The sequence below is a fragment of the Chiloscyllium plagiosum genome, unplaced genomic scaffold (genome assembly GCF_037043375.1).
Source record: "Chiloscyllium plagiosum isolate Xiang-an unplaced genomic scaffold, Cpla_swu_hap1 HiC_scaffold_29, whole genome shotgun sequence".
Classification (NCBI taxonomy): domain Eukaryota; kingdom Metazoa; phylum Chordata; class Chondrichthyes; order Orectolobiformes; family Hemiscylliidae; genus Chiloscyllium; species Chiloscyllium plagiosum.
Window position 1 is genome coordinate 12,458,157 of NW_028270167.1, and position 23,770 is coordinate 12,481,926.

The following is a 23,770-nucleotide window of genomic DNA, read 5'->3' on the forward strand; positions in this document are numbered from 1 at the left end:
CACTGATAAATAATTCCACATTCCACTTTCACTTCACTCAGGCTGTAAGCTTTAAAGCTAGATTAGACGAGCAATCAATTTATATGATCTAGAATAATGAGAGTTACTTATACATTGCACCATAGAGGTAAGATTAGGGTTAATCGTACAGTTATCAATTGACAATGCATTCATTTCTTTTACATAAATAAATAATAAGAGTAAAAGGTCCTTCACAGAAATATAACTTTAATTAAAATACATCATGTGATTACACTAGAATAGTTTTTATTAATTATTCAGCAAGTCCTCTCCAAATCTCTATTCACATCTGCACATCAGCTCCTGTTACAAGTTCCTATAGAGAAGGCCACAAATGAGGCTAAGAGCTGACTTGTCCTGTATCCAAGGGATTGTAGTCTTTTCCTCAAACACATCCAAATGTATTTTTGTGTTTACACTCCAAAGCTTCTCCTTGCTCCTCCTTGCAAATCTTCTGGTGTCTTTTATGATAAAAGCATGCCTTTAACTCAGTCTTCAAAGTTTGTGAGAAGATTTGTAGCTCGGGTGCTTGTTGCTGTGGTTCTGTTCACCGAGCTGGAAGTTTTTGTTGCCAACGTTTCGTCCCTGTCTAGGTGACATCCTCAGTGCTTGGGAGCCTCCTGTGAAGTGCTTCTGTGGTGTTTCCTCCGGCATTTATAGTGGCCTGTCCCTGCCGCTTCCGGTTGTCAGTTTCAGCTGTCCGCTGTAGTGGCCGGTATATTGGGTCCAGGTCTATGTGTTTGTTGATGGAGTTTTGGCACTCATCCACAAACTCCATCAACAAACACATAGACCTGGACCCAATATACCGGCCACTACAGCGGACAGCTGAAACTGACAACCGGAAGCGGCAGGGACAGGCCACTATAAATGCCGGAGGAAACACCACAGAAGCGCTTCACAGGAGGCTCCCAAGCACTGAGGATGTCACCTAGACAGAGGACGAAATATTTGCAACAAAAACTTTAACTCAGTCTCTTGAGCATAATCGAATGGCCTTGCATAAGCAACACACAGGAGAAAGTGAGGACTGCAGATGCTGGAGATCAGAGCTGAAAATGTGTTGATGGAAAAGCGCAGCAGGTCAGGCAGCATCCCAGGAACAGGAGAATCGCGTTTCGGGCATAAGCCCTTCTTCAGGAAAGCAACACACACACTCTGACAACTGTTCGGTCTTTTACTCTCCTGGAACTTTCAAAACAGGGGATCAGTCTTCACCATTTCTCTGCTTGGTGGGCAACCCAAAAAGTCTTCCATGATTAGATCTCCCCTTCATCCGGTAACATCTAACCCAGCTTTCCAGTACAACATATCGCCAAGATAGTGACGGAGTAGGATTCCTGAGCGGGAGCTCCGTCTATTACGTTTCTTTTTTTTCCTCTCTCTTTTTGCGTATTTTTTTTCCTTTTCTTTTTTACCTCAGGCAACATTGGCGATGTCCAGGGTGAAAGCCAGTGCGGACTTCAATTCCCAGCTTTGAGGTGAAGCCTGGCACAGCCTGGTTTGGAAGGACTGTTATTCTGAACTCTTATTTCTCTATTTTACTAACTCATTGATGGACTTTTCAATTCTTTATTTTTCCAGTTTTTTTCTTTTACGGAAGGTAATCTGTAGCTAGGTACCTTGGTACCTAAGATGGCGCCACAGGTGGTGACTTGTAAATTTCTCACCATTCTCATGTGAGTACATGTGACACTAAAGCTAATTCGAACCCCAATTGTCTGAGCTCTGGTCTATTTGATTGGCCTATGCAGAATCATCTCAAAAGGCAAATGTACTTGTCTTAAAGTGAAATGCCCAAAATTAAATACCGTATTTCAAATGATGCCTTGACGAAGGGGAGGAAATGTCAGGTCCTCACTTTCATATTTCAAACCGCACGGAAGTCCAACATTCTGCTTGTCATAGAAATTAGAAGCAAGAATAGACCGTTCGGCCCTTTGAGCTTGCTCTGAGATTCAATACGATCATGGCCAACCCTTTGTCTTAATGGCCTATTCCCATTTTCTCTTCATATTCCTTGGTGCCTGTTATGTCCAAAATGCTATAAATCTCTTTCTCGAGAAGATTCAGTGACCCAGCCTCCACAGCCTTGTATAGCCAAGAATTCAACAGGTAGACCACACTCCCAGTGTGGTCTAATTTCCTCATCTGTGTTCGAATGGCCTACCCTGCATTCTAAGACTGTGACCTCTGGTTCTGGGCTCCCCAAGCAGAGGGAAACACCCTTCCTGTTAGAAGTTTACACATTACAATCAGATCCCCTCTCATTCTTCTCAACTTGAGTGAACACAGACCCAGTTATATAGTCATAGAAATGTACCGCACAAAAACAGATCTTTCAATTCAACTTGTCCATGCCAACTAGACATCCTAAATTAATTTAGACCCATTTGCTAGCACTTGGCCCATACCCTTCTAAACCCTAACTATTCATACACCATTCCAGATGTCTTTAAATGCTGTAATTGTACCAGCCTCAACCACTTCCTCTGACAGCTCATTCCATACACACACCACCCTTTGCATGAAAAAGTTGCCTCTGAGGTCCCTTTTAAATCTTTCCCTCTCATCCTAAATCTATGCCCTCTAGTTGAACCAATCTCTCCTAAAACATAGTCATATTATTCCCAACATCAGCCTAGTGAACTTTTGCTGCACTCCCTCTCAGGCAATAACACCCTGTCTAAGGTACGGAGGCTAAGGCTCTATACAATGTCGGTAATGCTGCTGGTCATTGTGTAAAAGCCAAGTTCAATCTGGAAGACTTTTCACATTGTGTCTTTTTTGTTGTCAGCATAGACATACAAACCGCTTTGAGACGTTGAATAGGCTGGAGCTAATTTCCCTGGAGTGTCAGAGGCTGAGGGGTGACCTTATAGAGGTTAATTAAATCATAAGGGGCATAGATAGGGTGAATAGACAAGATCTTTTCCCTGGGGTAGCAGAGTCCAAAACTAGAGGGCATAGGTTTAAGGTGAGAGGGGAAAGGTTTAAAAGGGAGCTAAGGGACAACACTTATTTACTCAGAGGGTGGTGCATGTATTGAACAAGCTGCCAGAAGAAGTGGTGGAGGCTGGTACAATTACAATATTTAAAAGGCATCTGCATGGATAAATGAATAGGAAGGATTTAGAGGGATATGGGCCAAATGTTGGCAAATGGAACTAGATTAATTTAGGATATCTGGTTGGCATTGACGAGTTGGACCGAATGATCTGTTTCCGTGTTGTACATCACTATGACTATGACTTTATGCTCCCTCACAATTCCCAGTCAATCAACATTAAGAAAATCTTCTGCCGTGTCTTATTTACACTCTCCACAAAAAATTCCATGTGTCACGGCTTTAAGGTACCACAAAGCTAAGAATCAGCTGTGCCCTCTGATCAAGAGGAATGACAGGGAATAGATCAAACTTTATTATTTGGCCTGCTGAGCTCCATTATGGACAGAAAAGAAATACCTCCAGCACAGAAGCTTCTCATCATGAGTTTGGGAGCCATGCAAAATCCCAGGACAACATCATTGTCCAAATTCTGTCAGGTCACAGAAAGATCATCAAACAATGTAAGTGCTCAGATTGAGTCCTGTACAGCAGTGCTCTGGAGTTCTGCTAGATTACCTATTAAATTGGGAATTTTAAAATAATTTAGTGGGACTTCCCACTTCCATTAGGATACAAGGTGAGAGGAGGGTCTTGAAGTTTATGCTCTATTTGGGTCTTGAAGCAAAACAAGTCCAAAACACAACATTCTGAACAACATATGCAGATGCTGACTTTGAATATGGATATAATTTTCAACTGCGAGAGTGTGGTGCACAGCAGCATCTGAGGAGCAGGAGAATTGATTTTTTGGGCATAAGCCCTTCAGCAGGGCAACCACACTCTTGACTCTGATCTCCAGCATCTGCAGTCCTCACTTTCTCCTAATTTTCAACTTGCCCTTTAAACAGAAAGAATCAGCAGGCAACACTATTTATATCACACAAGAAACCGTTGGAGAAATTCAGAAGCTCCACCATTATCTGTGGAGAGAAAGCAGAGTTCATATTTTGAGTCCAGTGACCCTTCTTTAGGACTGTATAATTACTTAAATCACACCATGAGCCAAGATCACCAGCAATGCAGTCTAGAATTGCTGGGGTTGGACAAACATCTCAGCCATCAGTTTTGGTTAAGCCACACACCAGATAGTAGCAGCAGCAGCGGTATGTACTATTAACAAGAAGCATTGCAAGAAATTCACCAAAGATCCTCAGACAGCACCTTCCAAACGCATGACCACCTCCATCCAGAAGGACAAGGGAAGCAGATTAATGGGGACACTATCCCCTGCAAATTGCTCTCCAAGTCACTTACTGGTGGGGCTGGCACTGTTGCTGGGACAAAATCCTGAAATTCTCTCCCTAAGGGGATTGTGGGTCAACCAGGTAGGTTCAAGAAGGCAGCTCACCATCACCTCCTCAAAAGCAACAAAGGACAGGCAATAAATGCCAGCCCAGCCAGCGATGCCCACGTCCCCTCAGAGACGAGTCAGTGAGATGTCATACCGTCCAAGCGAGGAAATGCTTTCCTTCAGTACCCTCCTCCTCACTAGGTGAAACCTCAGACTGCCACTTACCAATGGTGACGGTGTAGATGGAGTTTGCGTAGCCATCGTAATTGCAGTTGTCCTCGTACTGGCCTCCATTTCCACTGGCCACCACAAAAATACTCCCAAAGCCCCGGCGACCAGACATCACTCCATGCTGTAACGCAGCCTGCATGAGGGGAGCATAGAAAAGCAAGTAGAGTCAAACATGCCCAATTCTTTCCTTTTTCATTGTGTAAGCTTCTATAAGATTAATGTTTTAAGTATTTTCTTGCTACTCTAACTTTTTCTGGTTAAAGGTCCAGGAGGTGCAGGCAATAGACCACTTCGCTTCAATTCCAAGAAATGAGAGAGAAAGAATGTAATGAAAAATTATTTTACCAGCTTTTTTTTATAAACTATACTTATAACTTGGAGTTTTGTATTGTTGCAACGGTATTAGCCAATTGTTTGTGAGCATCAAAATGTTTCAGAGAACAAAACACACAAGCCAATAGACTTTTATGCAGTGCAAGACATTTTCTTGTAGTAGTCACATTGCTCCTGCCAGGGATTGTCTTATAACCTACATCTTCTTCTTTAGATTTGCTCTTCACATATGGGCTTACTAATATCAATTGGCCGCTCCTAACTACCCTTGAGAAGGCAGTGTTGAGCTGGACCATTTCAGACAGAAATGAATAGTCAACCACATTGCTGTAGCCCTGGAGTTATACGGAAGCCACATCAGATAAGGATGGCAGACCCCCACCTCAGAAGGACAATAGTGAACCAGATGGGTTTCTGCGACAATCTGGTCATTTTCATGATCATGATTCATGAGCACTTGGCTCCAGGTTAATTAATTAACTGAATTTAAATTCAGTTAGGTGCTGTGGTGGGTTTTGAATTTTTGTCCTCAGATCAAGGTTTGGGATTATTAATACAATGTCATTATCATTGTGCTACCACTTATAAGGCGTGTGGTTAAAATAAATCATAATAGCATGAGTTTGGATTTTGAACTAGTGATATGTGCGTTTCAGTGTGTGCATATAAGGGGGTTTATTGATTAACCTTTCAGGCTTTCTGCATCCATGGTTCTTGAAAGGGGGAGACAGAGAGAGAGAGAGAAGGGGGAGAGAGGGAGAGGGGTGTTGGGGAGGGGGCGTGAGAGACAGGGGAGGGAGAGGGTGGAGGGGGGTGGAAGAGAGGGAGAGATCCTGCAGTGATGTGAACTTGTTTCCATTGTGAGCGTTTTGCGATTGGACAGAGTAAATCTAACTGTTGAAATGAATAATGAATTTTACATTTTTCCTTCAAGGAAAATAACAGCTTTGAATGCCTTTTCAGAGCAGTTGGTGGAAAATAGATGTAAGAAAGAGTTCCTCCTGGAGAAAAGAATTAGTTTAGAATATCTATGAAGTAGGTGACTCAGTACAGGGGTTTGTTTTAAAAGTTTCAGATCATAAATGTTTGAGTTGAACCCTGAAGGGATTTTTTGAAGCCAAGAAAATTTAAGCCCAGTTTATGACTCATGAAGAAAAAGATTATCAATGTCCCAAAACCTCAAAATGAAGGAAACAGATCATTCCAATCTATTGATATGATGGATAAGGGATCTCCCTCTGGTATTTGTAAAATGATGGTGGTGGGAATGGATGAGATTGTACTTTTACTGCATATTTTGACATCTTTCACGTTAAGTTATTTATAAATAGCTTGGTTTATTCTTTTTTTGCTCATTTCTTTTGTGTAATAGACTTCTGCTTTATTATTAAAACCAGCTTATGTGTTTATTTCAGTGAATGGCCATTGCAAGAAATAAAAACAAACCAAAACATGATCCATCAAGTAAGATTTCAATCTGGGATATGACTTGTCCAGTAAGAACATCAGTTGGCAGCATTACACACCCTAAAGCATTTGCCACCAAGACACAGCCCGTTTTAAAAGTGGTTCTTGATCATCTCGGAGATGGACAGATTTTGATTCAGTAAAGAGATTCAAGGGTTATGGGGAAAAGGCAGGAAAGTGATGTTGAGGATTATCAGATGAACTGTGGTCTCACTGAATGGTGGCACAGACTCAATGGGCTTATTTCTGCTTCTATATCTTATGGTCTTATCTTCTCAAAACTATGCCCATGACTGTGTCTCCCTCCAATTACTTTAAATTTGCAACTTCTGGTTCCAGACCATGGAAACAGTTTCTCCTTACTTACTCCAGCAAAACCATTCATTGTTTCAAACACCACTTTTAGATCTGTACATTTGGTTTTAACAATAAAGCAGAAGTTTATTACACAAACAAACTGAAAAACAAAAAGAGAACCTTGAACCTTTTCTGTTCCAAGGAAACAAAATCAGCATCTCCAATCTCTGTGCTACGGAGTCTTTCCTCCCTGATACTTTTTGGAAACGTCTTTCTGAGGTCTTTATATCCTTCCTGAATTGCAGTCACCAGAACTAACCCCAGTACTCACCTGGCATCTTTCCAGAAGATGAGGATTATCTAGTATCTGTGAAAGTACAGCTTAGAAACTCAGTAATAGGTGCAGGAACAGACCTGATGACCCACTGAGCCTGCTTTATCATTCACAACAATTATGGCTGATCTGGGGTTTCAACTCCGCTACACCACCAGCTCCCTGTTATTTCACTGGGAAACCACGGATCTCCCATCCTTGTGTATATTCATCAATGCAGCTTTCATATAGAGCTGATCTCCCTGGAGTAGGGCATTCCAAAGATTCAAAACCCTTTGAGCAAAGTCATATCTCCTATTCTCAGTCCTAAATGATTGTCCCTTAGCAAGGCAATAACTGGGTACTGCAGAAGTAATAGAGGATAAAAGCTCAAAAGACAAAGCAAATAAATAATAAATATGAAATTTAATTTACATTGTACCTGCAGAGATGCAGCAAGAGAAATTTGATGGTCCTTTATGTACAGCCCTCTAACTCTATGAGCCATTTAAATTTCTTTGGTACTAGGAACTTGAGCAGCATTAATACAGACTTGACAAGCTCATAGCAGACCTTCAGTAGTAAGCAGCCTGCTAGGTCCATTGAGTCAAACCAATGTACTATTGAACAGTGAGATTTATACTTCCAATTTCTGGGCTGTTGACAATGTACGACGACACTACGCTACCACTCACTTTGAAACTGATCAAGTTACAAAACCAGGAGCAATCACTGAGTAAAGGAAGGTCAGAAATGCCACCATAAAACATTGTTCAGTTCTCCTTTTCACATGAATCTCCTGTACCACAATGCAAGAATATTAAAACAAGAATGAATTGGAGAGAACCTGCCCAGTAAAAAGAACATACACATTAGGAGAAATTGTCACAATTCATGATTTTACCAACTAGCTCTTCTGTGTTTAGTTTCAATGTGCTGTAAATCTACTTTGTAACTGTGAGTTAATATCTGACAGCTGTGTACCAGAAGGGAGCCCCAAATTGAATCTGTTGATCATTACATGAACTGTTGTTAGCTTCCATACTGCTATGAGACTGGCAATGACAGGTAATGAAAACATATGCACATTACGAATAATACACGTAATATTCTTGAAATGGTCTCCATTATAAATAGGTGCAGCTGAGGTTCTACAAGACAGAATAGGCATAAGCTGAGCACTTTTCCAAATTTGTTCATAGCCACAAGCACATGTACTTTTTTTAATATTTTGACATGGGTGCAATATGCAAATGATCTACACAAAATCAGTACGAACTAACAAAAATATGTAACTGGATTCATGGTTCTTTTTATCTGACCTCATTTTAAATCAAGTCAAAATAAGAAATGTCGATGTACTGAACAGTGATTTCAAATATTGGATTGAAAGCAATAGGTCTGAACTCTCCAGCAGAAATACTCAATTTCCAGGTAGTTCCAGAGTTTTTCAGCAAAGAAAATGGGAAACTAACTGTTTAATCTCCACCCATAAAGTGAAATTTTGCATTCCCCATAAAACAAGTCCCTCCAACCCCTCGCATTTTTTTGTCTGTACTACAGCGTGTGGAGATAAAGACTGGCCTCAAGGTTCTAGTTGATTTCTCTTTGACTCCATCCACCCCCATCCCAGCCAACTCTACCTACTGTGACAGAAGCTCAGAAAAAAGATGGTGGTGCTGGAGAGGGGCCAAGCCAGGAGGACTGGCTGGTAGGTGGATGTCTGCATTTCGACTAAATTCCAGACTATTCAAGAGACTTGGCAGAATTGTTTCCAGAGAGGAAGATTCATTTTTAGCTCCAAGCTTTGGTTGAAGAAGCTGGCTTTCTTCGAAGCACATGAGGTTGGAGGGATGATTTGATGGAAGTGTCCACGATGTAGATAAAGCAGACAGGAGTAACTACTCCCACTTGCTGGTGGTGTCCAGTCTGGGGGGTGGTGGGGGTAACACAGTTTGAAGGTAATGGAAAGAAGGGAAGATTTGAAGTCATTGTCTTTAACTTACTGACTGTGAACAACTGGAAGTCGTTGTCTCTCCAGTCTCATGGAGAATGATTTTGAAAGGAAATTGAATACACATTCGAGGGAAATACAAACTTACATAGCCTCAGAGATAGAGCAAGAAAATTGAATTGACTGGATTGATCTGAAGAAGGGCAGCCATAGACTAATGGGCTGAATGCCCTCTTGTTGTGTAGCAGCAGCTCTACGATTCATCACTGGAAAGTGGACAGATTCCAAGTTTTTTTTAGATCAGATTAGATTACTTACAGTGTGGAAACAGGCCCTTCGGCCCAACAAGTCCACACCGACCCTCCGAAAAGCAGCCCACCCAGACCCATATCCCTCTGACTAATGCACCTAACACTATGGGGCAATTTAGCATGGCCAATTCACCTAACCTGCACATCTTTGTGACTGTGGGAGGAAACCGGAGCACCCGGAGGAAACCCACGCAGACACGGGGAGAATGTGCAAACTCCACACAGACAGTTGCCTGAGGCGGGAATTGAACCTGGGTCTCTGGCGCTGTGAGGCAGCAGTGCTAACCACTGTGAAAGACATGAGGAGTAGGCCATTCACCCCCTTGTAATTACTCCATAATTCTAGACCTTGGCTGATCATCTATTTCAACACCATTTCCCCACGTTATCCTTATACTACATTGAAATTTATCAATCTATGTCTTGAAAACTACTCAATGACTGAGCTTCCATCGCTTTTCCGTTTGTTGTGCAATAGCATTTAGAGAGCTTCTACCCCCTTTCATAACAAAATCGGCCTCTTTGAAGCGATGTGACCAAACATTCATCTGCTCTGCCAGTGACAGACTCCTCCCGAACAATAACGGCCCAACAGGAGGTCACACTGATTATCTAACGGATGCTGACACAGGCAAATAGCTGGGGATCGTGGTGAAAGTTGCAGGATGATCTCCCTATGTGACCTCCCTCTGGCACTGTAAATGGAGGAAGCACTGTACCTTAATGCTGCACCTCCCTCTACAGAAATACACAATTTCCAGGTAGTTCCAGAGTTTTTCAGCAAGGCAGTCTTGGTTCATACTGAAGCACATTAAAATGTAAAAACAAAGACATTTAGCTTTTTGTGATTGAAATCTGTCAAATTTAAAGATCTTGAAGAATTAAGATAAGATAGTGACTGGTTATTACTACTGGTCACCAGGACTGGGGACACAAATTTAAATTTAATAGAAATAAAAGCAATTAAAAAGCAAATGGGAGAGATTAGAAAGACATTTCCTTATAGGTAGGATGGGCAGAATGTTCAAATTTTGGTTAGAAACTATTGCTGGAATAGAGTCCATAAAGATTCCTAAAAGAAAATCTGGTCTATTAAACTAATGCTGCCAAACCATCTTCCCTGAAAAGATAGATGGGGTTCTCATTTGTAAATTACGGTGGCTCTTCTGACTCTTTCTTCAGGGAGTCAGTTTACTTTAAGAACCTTAGTCATTGGGTTGGCAGATGCTGGTCTGGTTATTAATGACTTTGAAGTAAATGCAACATTCCTATCATTGAACCTCAGCTTTTTTAAAAAGCACACTAGCGTAAGTTAATCAGAAATGTAAAAGCTTCTGTTCCAAACTCTATTATGTGACCTTTACAGCTTTTTCTCTTCTTAGCTCATAGTTCAGTCCTGTCCTTGCACTTCCACTTTTTTATTTAAAAAAAGGGTTTGTAAGTTTAACTCTTCCCTTGTCTTCCTGGTGAGAGGCTCAATCCTTAGTGGGTTACTTAAGAATTATCTTAAATCTGTAACTGAGCTCAAATGGATTCAAATGCAAATAAAGGTTTTCTTTCTTAAAAAAAATATGCATTTTTATGCATTATACCACAAAGTGAATAACGTTTGAAAATTCTGGAAACATGAGGAGAGACTTGTGAGAGAAGAGTTGCCGAGAGATGAGCACAATTGTGAGTGGTCTGGACACAGCATTCAGGAGAAACTGCGCCCCCTTCCCCCACCATTGGTGAAAGATCAAGAGTTCAAGATGCCAACTGACACTGAATGGCCAAGGACCACATGGAGAAACCTCAATGCAGCGAGTGGTTTGGATCTGGAAATAGCCTGCCCCAGAAAATAATTGATATTTGTTCAAAACAGGCTTTCAACTGGGCAGTTGAATAATCGTGGTTCCAAAGTAGACTCATATGGGCTCTAAATATAAACTCTGTTTCTCTCCCCGCAGATGTTATCAGACCTGCTGAGTTTCACCAGTACTTTGTTTTTATTTGGGAATTGGATAGTTATGTAGGTATAATTATGGGCGGCACGGTGGCTCAGTGGTTAGCACTGCAGCCTCACAGCACCAAGATCCCAGGTTCGATTCCAGCCCCGGGTGACTGTCTGTGTGGAGTTTGTACGTTCTCCCTGTGTCTGTGTGGGTTTCCTCCGGGTGCTCCGGTTTCCTCCCACAGTCCAAAGATGTGCAGGTCAGGTGAATTGGCCATGATAAATTGCCCGTAGTGTTAAGTGCATTAGTCAGAGGGAAATGGGTCTGTGTGGGTTACTCTTTGGAGGGTCGGTGTGGACTGGTTGGGCCAAAGTGCTTGTTTCCACACCTTAGAGAATCTAATCTAAAAACTATAGCCGTGCTACGGGGAAGTGGTGGGTGAATGGGACTCATGGAGTTGCTCTCACAGAGGGTTGGCCCAGACATAGAATCATGCAGCTCAGAAACAGACCCTTCAGTCCAACTAGTCCATGCCGTATATAATCTCAAACTAAACTAGTCCCATCTGCCTACTCCTGGCTCCATATCCCTCCAAACCTTTCCTATTCATGTACCTATCCAAATGTCTTTTAAACATTGTAATTGTACCCACATCCCACCACTTCCTCAGGAAATTCATTCTACATGCGAAATACCCTCTGTGTTAAAAAAAAAGACCTCTCATGTCTTTCTAAAATCTCTCTTCTCTCACCTTAAAAATGTGCCCCTGGTCTTGAAATCCCTCACCCTAGGGAAAAGACTCCTACCATTAACTCTATTTATACCCCTCATTATTTTGTAAACTACTATCAGGTCACCTCTCAACAGACTATGCTCCAGTGAAAAAGTCCCAGTCTATCCAGCCTTTCTTTATAACTCAAACCTTCCATACCCAGCAACATCCTGGTAAATCTCTTACAAACTCTCTCCAGCTTAATAATATCCTTTCTATAATTGAGCAACCAGTACTGGACACAGTACTCCAGAAGAGGCCTCACCAACGTCCCGTACCACCTCATTATGACTTCCCAATTCCTATATTCAAAGGACTGAGCAATGAAGGAAAGTGTGCCAAATGCCTTTCTTAACAACTGAAAGGTACTGTGCTGTAACCATTCTATGACTCTGCCTTGGAGGGTGTTGTGTCACAGTTTAAGGTCGTCTACACAAGCACAAATTGATACAATCCATCAAGCTAACATCAATCATTTGAGACATCTTTTCTAATGACTGTTACTTCCCCATAGAATGAACTTGTTTACCATCATGTCCCATTTAGAAGTCTTTCTGAACTTAACAACGGCTGATAGAAAACTTCACAATCTCTCCATCCTCTGTTTAAACAAATAATTTACAAATTTGTGTTTTTGCTTAATTTCTGTTTTCATCTTAAAATTTATATCTGCCAATTACTGCCTTAGTGACCAAGTAGAAATCCTTAATCACTAATTAATTGATCTTAATTCATCATAATTATAAACTTCTCCATCACTCAGGTTACTGTGCAACATTTTTCGCTCTGACCGATAAAATTATGTCCTCGGAATAAGCACATTGCCTCAGCAGGAGGTTAGTTGAGTGTCTACTAGATTTGTCTATGAGACAGAGTGGGAACAGGAGTGAGGAGTGCACTTACTCTCTGGTATATAAAGCTACACAAACCAAAATAATGCCCCGTTCGGTTTTTAGCTCGTATTGGGTGAGCAAGTTTTGATCAGGTTTGTATCAGATAGAACATTGAACATAGAACATAGAACAATACAGCGCAGAACAGGCCCTTCGGCCCTCGATGTTGCGCCGACCTATTGTGACTTATTCTCAGCTCGTCCCCCTACACTATCCCATCATCATCCATGCGCTTATCTAAGGATTGTTGAAAACCCCCTAACGTGGCTGAGTTAACTACTTTGGCAGGTAGGGCATTCCATGCCCTTACCAATCTCTGAGTAAAGAACATCTGTCTTAAATCTATCACCCCTCAATTTGTAGTTAGGTCCCCTCATACAAACTGACGTCATCATCCTAGGAAAAAGACTTTCACTGTCTACCCTATCTAATCCTCTGATCATCTTGTATGTCTCTATCAAATCCCCTCTTAGCCTTCTTCTTTGCAATGAGAACAGACCCAAGTCTCTCAGTCTTTCCTCATAAGACCTTCCCTCCAAACCAGACAACATCCTGGTAAATCTCCTCTGCACCTTTTCCAATGCTTCCACATCTTTCCTGAAATATGGCGGCCAGAATTGTATACAATATTCCAAATGCGGCCGCACTAGCGTTTCGTATAGTCGCAGCAAAATATTGCAGCTCCAGAATTCAATCCCTCTACAAATGAAACCTAACACATTGTATGCCTTCTTAACAACACTATCAACCTGGGTGGCAACTTTCAGTGATCCAAGTACATGGACTCCAAAATCCCTCTGCACACCCACACTACCAAGAAACTTTCCATTTACCCAGTACACTGCCTTCTTGTTATTCTTCCCAAAGTGCATCACCTCATATTTAGCTGCATTAAATTCCATTTGCCACCTCTCAACCAAATTCTCCAGTTATCAAATTCCCCTGCAACCTGTAGTATTCTTCAAAAGTGTCCACTACTCCACCGACTTTAGTGTCATCTGCAAATTTGCTAATCCATCCACCTATGCCTGCGTCTAAGTCATTTACAAAAATGACAAACAGCAGTGGTCCCAAAACAGATCCTTGTGCACCCCACTAGTAACCGGACTCCAGGCTGAATATTTTCCATCAACCACCACTCGCTGCCTTCTTTCAGAAAGCCAGTTTCTAATCCAAACTGCTAAATCACCCTCAATCCCATGCCGCTGCATTTTCTCTAACAGCCTACCATGTGGAACCTTATCAAAGGCTTTACTGAAGTCCATGTATACTATGTAAACTGCCCTATCCTCATCTATATGCTTGGTTACCTTCTCAAAAAACTCAATGAGGTTGTGAGACATGACCTGCCCTTGACGAAACCATGTTGACTATCTGAAATCAAATTGTTGCTTGCTTGATGATTATAAATCTCATCTCTTATAATTCTTTCCAAAACCTTTCCTACAACAGAAGTAGGGCTCACTGGTCTATAATTCCCTGGGTCATCTCTACTGCCCTTCTTGAACAAGGGCACAGCATTTGCAATCCTCCAGTCCTCTGGTACTAAACCTGTAGACAATGATGACTCAAATATCAAAGCCAAAGGCTCTGCTATCTCCTCCCTAGCTTCCCAGAGAATCCTCAGATAAATCCCATCCGGCCCAGGGGACTTGTCTACTTTCACTCCTTCTAGAATTGATAACACCTGTGCATAACTAACCTCAATCCTTTCTAGTCTAATATCTCGTACCACATTCTTCTCCTCTACAATATTCTCCTTTTCCTGAGTGAAAACCGATGAGAAATATTCATTTAGCACCTCTCTGATCTCTAAAGGGTCCACATTTGACTTCCCACTTCTGTCTTTGATTCAACGAGCAACCCGGAAATCATGAAATTAAACAAAAACTAAAGAACTGCGAAAGCTGGAAATCAGAACCAAAACTGACAATTGCTGGAAAAATGCAGCAGGTCTGGCATCATCTGTGGAGAGAAAACATTTCGGGTCCAGTGTCCCTTCTTTAGAACTGGATTGTGGGTAGGAATGGTATGGGTGTGTGTGTGTGTTGGGGTAAGGACATGGGAAAATGTGTCCATGGGAGAAGGCTCACACACAGGCCTTGTCATCACATTGGCTGCTACCACAAATAACCCATTGTCAGCTACTAATCATCCCCATAAGCAGCTATTCATTTTCCGAGGCTGAGCTTGACCCATTCGACTCCATCTCCACCTATCATTTACTCCTTCCATCCCCCCTCACTCCTTCAGCATATATACCAAACTTTTCCTAGCTACAATCAGTTCTAAAAAAAAAAGGTCATGGGACCCGAAATGTTAACTCTGCTTATTCTCTTCAGATGCTGCCAGAACTGCTGAATTTTCCCAGCAATTTCGGTTTTGTTTTGAGAGTCATGAAATTAACTGGGGCAACTGCTGAAACTGAACTCAATACAGATGATATTTGTGAGGTGACCCTAGTTAAAATAGATATAAAACTTGCTGGATTGTCATCATGGTTCATCAATGTCTGTCAAATAAAGGACCTATCATCCCCTTCCAATTTATTGAATGGGAACATCCCATCTGTGGCTTTCCATTGCAATGGCAACAGTGGTCCTTGTTAAAAGTTTCAGGACCAGCTAGGACTGACTGCTGCACAAATCCAAATCCATTGTGGGGGCCTCAGCACAAAGCCTTCATGCACTGTGGGGACTCTGAAACAATGCTGCACATTACCAGGAAGTGCCCTCTCTTTGGACTCAGTGGTGGATTCATCATCTTAAACCCAGGAGGTTACGCTTGGATCTGAGGATCTACATTTGTCAAATAATAACAATAACCCCAAACTAACCCACTCTGGTCAGCACACGTCCACAAGTCCCAGACAAAGTGGTTGATCCTTAATCAGTGTAGCCCAGAGATGGACAATAAATAACACAAAATACCACCAATATTCTGAGAACAATTTCTGAAAACAGAAATGGTGTCACACTAGGTGGGCATTAAACCCTTGCTGCCCTCACAGCTCTTTAATAAAGCAAGTCTAAACTGGGCTCCTCTCACTCCATTGCATTTGTCTTTTCTTTACCAGTCATTCCTGAATTAGTCCATGTCTGTGCAGAGTGCAGCTAATGTTGCAGCACTAGAACACCAAGGGTTAGCCATTCCCTCGCTGCTAGCACTCTACTTCAAGTGTGTGGCTTGAAGCCTTGCTCCAGGGTTGTCAGCACAGATATGCTGTATTGACAAAGTGCTGTACTTTCAGAGGTGCCATTTTGTGCTTGAGATTCACCTAACCGACCCTCTGAGGTAGGAGGTAGAAGATTCCACAGCGTTATTTTAAGGAGACACAGGGAAGTTCTCCTTGGTGTCTAGCCCAATATTTAACCTGCAACAGCGTCACTGAAACACATCATCTGGTCATTTTCGCAGTGCTCATTGTGAGAGCTTACTGTGCATGAATTCGTTGCCTGACTTCCCAATGTAAACAGCAACTACACTTTTAAAGCACTTCGCTAATCGTACAAAGTGCTTTGAGAAATGGTGAAAGTGGCTTTGTCAATGGAAATCTTTCTTACTTGACTTTATTTAATCAACATGGGGATGTGATACCCTCCGCAGTCGCTCAGCCTGCTGGCGCTCACTATCCAGACATGTGTCTGAAGAAGATAAAAGTTAGATGAAGTATTGTTGTCTGTGCAATGACTGTCCATCACAAATCATCTCCCTCTCAAAGTCAGGGAGAACAACCAGAAAGAAATAAAACCCTTGTGTATTCAGATACACCAGATCTTGTAATGTGCACGTTTTGATAGACGTTTAATAACCTATTTTGGCAACAAGCTTTCTTTTGCAAGAATTAAAAGGAGGAATGTCAATGTTTGGAAATAGCACATTCGTTAGATCACTATCGGAAATGACTGACAGTTTCTTTCAACAGAAAAATATCAGAAATAGCCATTTCCTTTAGGTCAGCTCACGACATCTGAAGTTGTGATTAGGCTCTCTGACGGCCAGCTGTTTCAATAATTGCCTAATTATTTCTCTGCAAAACGTTAGAGGAGGGCAAAATCCACAATAAAACTTCAAAGAAATTACACAAAGTCATACTCTGTTATTGTTCGAGGCTAAACTCATTTACTTTTCTTTGAAGAATGTTATATCATTAGCAGGTGCATCCAAATGCTCTATCCTCTTACCCATTGGTCCCAGCTGTGCACGTGACCCAACACAGCCTCATCATAAAAGCGAGACAATGCTTTGTGTCCCCAATGATACATTACTGCTACCCACAAGAGCCGCAAAATGTTACTTTCCTATTGTCAGCACTACGGCTACTGATGGATTCTGAAAATGGACACATGCTATTTAGAAACGATGCAGTTAAGCACACAGCATGGCACAACAAGGGGCTGCTTTGTTCTCCAACCTGTGCTCCATCAGCTGGTCTCGGTATGGTAGCAAATATGGCTCCATAGCGACATGGTGTCTCAGTGGTTAGCACTGCTGCCTCACAGTGCCAACAATCTGGGTTCAATCGCATCCTCGGGCGACTGTCTGTGTGGAGTTTGCACGTTCTCCCCATGTCTTTGTGGGTTGCCTCCAGGTGCTCCGGTTTCCTCCCACTGTCCAAAGATGAGTTTAATTCAGATAAATGCGAGGTGCTGCATTTTGGGAAAGCAAATCTTAGCAGGACTTATACACTTAATGGTAAGGTCCTAGGGAGTGTTGCTGAACAATGAGACCTTGGAGTGCAGGTCCCTTGAAAGTGGAGTTGCAGGTAGATAGGATAGTGAAGAAGGCATTTGGTATGCTTTCCTTTATTGGTCAGAGTATTGAGTACAGGAGTTGGGAGGTCATGTTGCGGCTGTACAGGACATTGGTTAGGACACTGTTGGAATATTGCGTGCAATTCTGGTCTCCCTGCTACAGGAAGGATGATGTGAAACTTGAAAGGGTTCAGAAAAGATTTACAAGGATGTTGCCACGGTTGGAGGATTTGAGTTATAGGGAGAAGCTGAACAGGCTGGGGCTGTTTTCCCTGGAGCATCACAGGCTGAGGGGTGACCTTATAGAGGTTTACAAAATTACGAGGGGCATGGATAGGATAAATAGGCAAAGTCTTTTCCCTGGAGTCAGGGAGTCCAGAACTAGAGGGCATAGGTCTAGAGTGAGAGGGGAAAGATATAAAAGAGAGCTAAGGGGCAACTTTTTCATGCAGAGGGTGGTACATGTATGGAATGAGCTGCCAGAGGAAGTGGTGGAGGTTGGTACAATTGCAACATTTAAGAGGCATTTGGATGGGTATATGAATAGGAAAGGTTTGGAGGGATATGGGCAAGTTGCTGGCAGGTGGGACTAGATTGGATTGGGATATCTGGTCGGCATGGACGGGTTGGACCGAAGGGTCTGTTTCTATGCTGTACATCTCTATGACTCTATGTGCAGGTCAGGTGGATAGGCCATGGGAAATGCTGGTTTCTGGGAATAGGGTAGGAGGCCAGGTCTGGGTGGGAATGCTCCTCCGAAGGTCAGTGTTTTTTTTTTAAAGAAAGTTAAACTGTACAATGTGTAAAAGTGTGGCAATAAGACCATAAGAAATAGGAACAGGAAAAGGCCATTCAGCCTCTCAATCCTGCTCCGATATTCAATATAGGATCATGGTTGATCTGACATTCCTCACGTCCACTTTACCGCTTTTTTCCCTGACTGATCAAGAATCTATCTCAGCCTTAAATATACACAAGGACTTTGTCCCCACGGCTCTTTGTGACAAGGATTTCCAAACACTCACAACCCTCTGAGAAGATAGTTCCTCCTCATCTCAGTCTTAAATTGGCACCCCTTAACTCTGACACTATGCCCTCTGATCCTAAACTGCCCCACGAGTGGAAACATCCTCTCAGCATTGACCTTGTCAAGCCCCTTAAAAATCTGATATGTTTCAACCAGATCACTTCTCATTTTTTCTCAGCTCCAGTGAGGGGATTCCCTCCTGTTTAGTCTTTGCTCACAAGGCAATCCCTCCACAAGAGGGACCACCCTAGTGAACCTTCTCTGAACTGCCTCCAATGAAATAATATTTTTCCTGGATAAGGGAACATATACACTTTGTCAACCACATTAATATATAAAATAATTATACCACTTATTTTTCCCTCTTTATACACAAGACAATGAATCATTTGATAGTTCTCTGGCTCAAATTTAAAAAAAAAACATGGACTTATTCTGTGGCTGAAATGTTAATGTCAGCCTAGTTAAACAAGTGTTCCAATCAAACATGATTCCAATTCATTTGAAGTTATCCAGAGACAGGGGGCATTTGAATGCTAACACCTCCTAATTACAATAGCCTTCCACTAAAGAGGGTATTTCCTTGGCTACAGTAAGTGGATAGCCAGGCTTTGACAATGAGAGGATTGAAGTCTGAAGCCGATTGCGCACAAACCGCTTCTGGGGAACAGTGGGACAAGGCTGCCTCAGGTGGATAGCCATTGTGAATGTGTAACCTCTTTTACAATTCCAGTGAAACAGTGGAAAATGAAATCGGTCGGGGTGACGTTTTTATTTAAGAAAACCCCCAAAAAATTGAAAAATTCAGGTTGAGGGAAAAAGAAACAAAGAAACAAATGCTGAAAACAAAAATGGAAAATGCACAGTACAGTCAGCAGTTGGGAAAAAAATAATTACTTTATGTTTCTCATTGACACTCCTAGTCTGACGACAGATCTCAATCTGTTTTTTCTACATTGATAACTGTGTCCATCTTTCGGATGCAGAGTGAACAGTCCTCTGAACAGTCAGACTCTTGGTCAAAATGGCTAATTTTGTCCCTCATCCCAAAGACAAAAACTAAATGTTGAGAGTCACTGGACCCAACAATGTTAACTCTGTTTCTCTCTCCACAGATGCTGCCAGACCTGCTGAGTTTTTCCAGCAATTCCTCTTCTTGTTTCAAAAATTGTTGATTGTTTGGTTTGGACTTATTTCAATGCTACAATCAGAGCCTGTTTAATAGAAGCATGCAGCTTGTGTTTAAACTGAAATAACCACCAGATTCTTGGCTGTTCCCCCAAAACAAAATTACTTCCCTACGAAGCATGTGAGCTTATTCAGCCTCATAATGGAACACTGGATGAAAATAAACGATTGATTAGTTAAAGAGCCAAATTACCTGCAAATCATTTACGAGCGCAACGTTTAGTTTTGGGAAGGTTTCAATATGTTCAATGTAGTCCAGTATAAATTGTAACATTTGGCACCAAGAAAACTCTAATTGTTCAGTGGACGTTTATGCTGAAGACAGGACATGGGGCTTTTACAGCTCGAACATCTGAAATTGAGGAATGTTTCTTAACCAACCATAAGGGATTAACTATCGATAATAACTGGTACTTAAAAGCACATTTACAATGTTCACTAATTTGATATCTACAAGATGTTTAAAGGGTTGTGTAAAATCAATGTTTATTGCAATTTCAAATACCCACTTCAGTGTTTCCCGATTTGAAATTTAACCTGAGACTTGAGGTTGGGGGGATTTACTACTCAACTAAATGCAGCCTAAGCATCTAGAACAATCACTTAAAACACTGCTGAAGCTCAAGAAAAAAGGTGAACAGGGCACTATGAATTAAATGAAGATCTGGAACTACTTGCAGTTCACTCTATGGTTCTCATTAACGTAGGGTTCGCAGTCACAGATGTAAGATTTTGAACAAGAGATGCAGGACAGACTGAGAGGAAGAGCATTTTGCACAGGAAGCGATAACGATAACGATAATGGAACTCGCTTTCTACAATAGTGGTGGAAGTAGAAGGAAACTGAAGGGGCACTTGAGGGAAACAAATTTGTGACAAAAGAACAGTGGAATGGGACTGACTAGGTTCATTGACAGACAGCTAGCATGAGCTCAATCAGCTGAATGGCCTCCTGCTATGTCATTATGACTCTACATCACGCTATGGGGTTCACTGGCAATTGCTGATACATAATGCTTCTGTGCTTCACAAAACACTGCTAAGCTATTTTAACCGTACATGCAAGCACTATTAGGGATTAGAATATTAAAAGCGCTACAGTATGGAAACAGGCCCTTCAGCCCAACAAGTCCACACCGACCATCTGAAGAGTAACCCACCCAGACCCATTCCCCTATCCTATATTTACCCCTGACTAATGCACCGAACCTACCCACCCCTGAACACTATGGGCAATTTAGCTTGGCCAATTCACCTGACCTGCACAGCTTTGGACTGTGGGAAGAAACCAGAGCATCCAGAGGAAACCCACGCAGACACGGGGAGAATGTGCAAAATCCACATAGTCGCCAGAGGCTGGAATCAAACCTGAGTCCCTGGTACTGTGAGGCAGCAGTGCTAACCAACGTGCCACCATGTTGCCCCAAACAACGAGCCTTTGATACAACAAGCAGGCACCACCAGCCCTTGATAATTCTCATGAAGGGATTGTGTGCAAAGAAATAGTGACTACTAACCTGAGCGTCTCCAGTACATAGGGGGAAGTGGCAGAGCATTTGGACAAATATGAGGTGATCAGAGACTCAGCGAGGAATTGGAATGGTTAGGCCATTTCTCACTAATGTGGCTGAGTTGCTTTGAGGAGAATTTGGACATGGGGATAGGGAGGGCTGTTAAAACCATCAACATTAGTTTTTAGAAGGTATTTGATAAGACTCGGCACAAGAGACAATCAGAAGCAAAAGCAGAAGGAATTGAATGTAGCCCTGTTTCATGAGGTTAAACAATTGGTCAAAGACAGAGAGATGAAGTAAATAAGCCCACTCCTCTACCATAAGTAACCTAAAACTTGCCGCAGTACTCCAAACGTAGTCTCAGTGTAAAGCCCAGGATAATTATAGTCTAATTCCTTTTGAATAAGGGCCTATATTTTATTTACTCTAACTGCAGGCTGCACCTGCACCATAACATTCTGTGATATGGGTGGCAGGAGATCATCCTGAGTTCCAACATGTCCGACTCTCTCACCTTTTAAAATAAATTCTATATTTTTTCGACCCAATGGGTAACTTCACATTTGTCCAAATTATAGTCCATTTGTCATGTTCTTGCTCACTCATTTCATTTGCCAACTAAGCATCCATAAGTATTGGGATCACACCCAAGCATTTCATACCTGGGTCCCCTCATTAACACTAACTGTAAATAGCTGAGGTCCCAGCACTGATCCTTGCGGTACCCTGCTAGTTACAGCCTGCCAACTTAAAAACGTCCTGCTTATTCCTTCTACATCTCAAAACAATCATGAATCCATACAAACATGTTACCCCAATTCCATGAGCTATAATGTTATACAATAACCTCTTGGGTGACACCTGAAAATGGTGGTCCCTTTAAGAGTGAACCAAGACATGCCCCAGGGATTGGATAGAGCAGCTGATGGTCATTGGAGCATAAAAAAAAAAGTGCAGGGACACCAACCAGCCCGAATTTCCTGAAGCAGAGACAGCAGACTGGAGTTTGTATTGAAATGTAATAGGCAATTATGGAATAGTAAAGCTGATTTTTGCTTTGGTAAGTGGATGACTAGCGATGTAACACCTTATCAAAAAAAACCCACTAAACACAGTATTGCTACTGCTGTAAAATGGAAATTAAATGCTTCATTTGGGAGATAATGCTGCCTGTCTCAGGTATTTACACATGGAAGGCAGTTTGTAAAGGCTCGTATAGACCTCCTTAAAACTCTAAACATTGGAATTTAAACACAAGCTGTACACAGAGCCATCTTCTATAGATTTCCTCCAACCTAGCATATTCAAGTAAATTCAAGGTTGGGTTGTATAAAAGGTGTACTCCATAGGGCATATTGTTCCTTCTTGAACATCCTCTAGGTAGCAGTGCAGGACAGTCTCTGCCTGTTTGCGCTGAGTTACACACTCAGGAGTTTTAAGAGTGACCTCTGTGAAAATGGAATGGCTGCTCAATAAGAGCAGGATATTTCGCACAACGTGGAGAGTGCAGTGCAAGTTAATGAAATGTCTTTTTCTACACAGTCGGATCAGTAACGCCCACCAGTATGTAATGAGGGTGGGTGAGATGTCCAGGGGAAATGCTCGCGGGTTCTCTCAGTGTAGAAACTCAGAGAGATGGTCTTGCAGTACAGTGGTAGCATCCTCATCTCTGAGCTAGGAGGCCCAGGTTCTACTCCAGGGATGTGTAACAACATCTCTGAACAAGTTGATTAGAAAATATCCAGAAGTAGAGTAAAAATCCAGGGGGTGATGGTAAGGGCTTTATTGTCTTTCCCCTGACTTTTCACTGAGCTATAAATCAGGAGGATTTTACCCTTAACCACCTCCTACAGAGTCACTGCTGCCAAACTACACAAGCTTAAGCAGTACAGGTTAGATGCTAGCCTCTCCACTATCTTGAGTTGAGTGTGTGTTGCTGCAAAAGCACAGGAGATCAGGCAGCATTTCCTGCTCCTCAGATGCTGCCTGCTGTGCTTTTCCAGCAACACACTCTCATCTCTGATCTCCAGCATCTGCCCCACTTAACTCACCACAGACCAGGACAGCACAGTCTAGGATTTTGCAATTATGTGGCTAGAGATCAAAATGATAGGAAGGTGCAGTGAGAATTTAGACAGGCATTTCGAAAATGCAATAAACAGAAAACTGACGATGGCTGCCTTCCCATTTGTTAAACGGAGAACTCTCAGATAGAACACAGGGTTATGTTTGATTTCACAGCAATTGAGAATTGGCCAATAAATTAAAACAAAAACTTTTGACAACCTCCACTAAGATTTGTGAGGCCTTCCTAAATGTGTCACTTTGATTAAAATAACGTGTGTTTCTCAAGTTTTTATA

At 42.0% G+C, this 23,770-nt stretch overlaps 1 protein-coding gene across 1 annotated transcript in view; it reads right to left on the reverse strand.

The window, feature by feature from the left end:
* Positions 1 to 23,770, reverse strand: part of pcsk7 (proprotein convertase subtilisin/kexin type 7) — a 225,747-nt gene that overhangs the window by 152,302 nt on the left and 49,675 nt on the right. Inside the window, exon 7 of the mRNA XM_043676630.2 lies at positions 4,647 to 4,785. Within this exon, the coding sequence (XP_043532565.2) occupies positions 4,647 to 4,785 (139 nt within the window). The remainder of the gene's footprint in view (positions 1 to 4,646; positions 4,786 to 23,770) is intronic.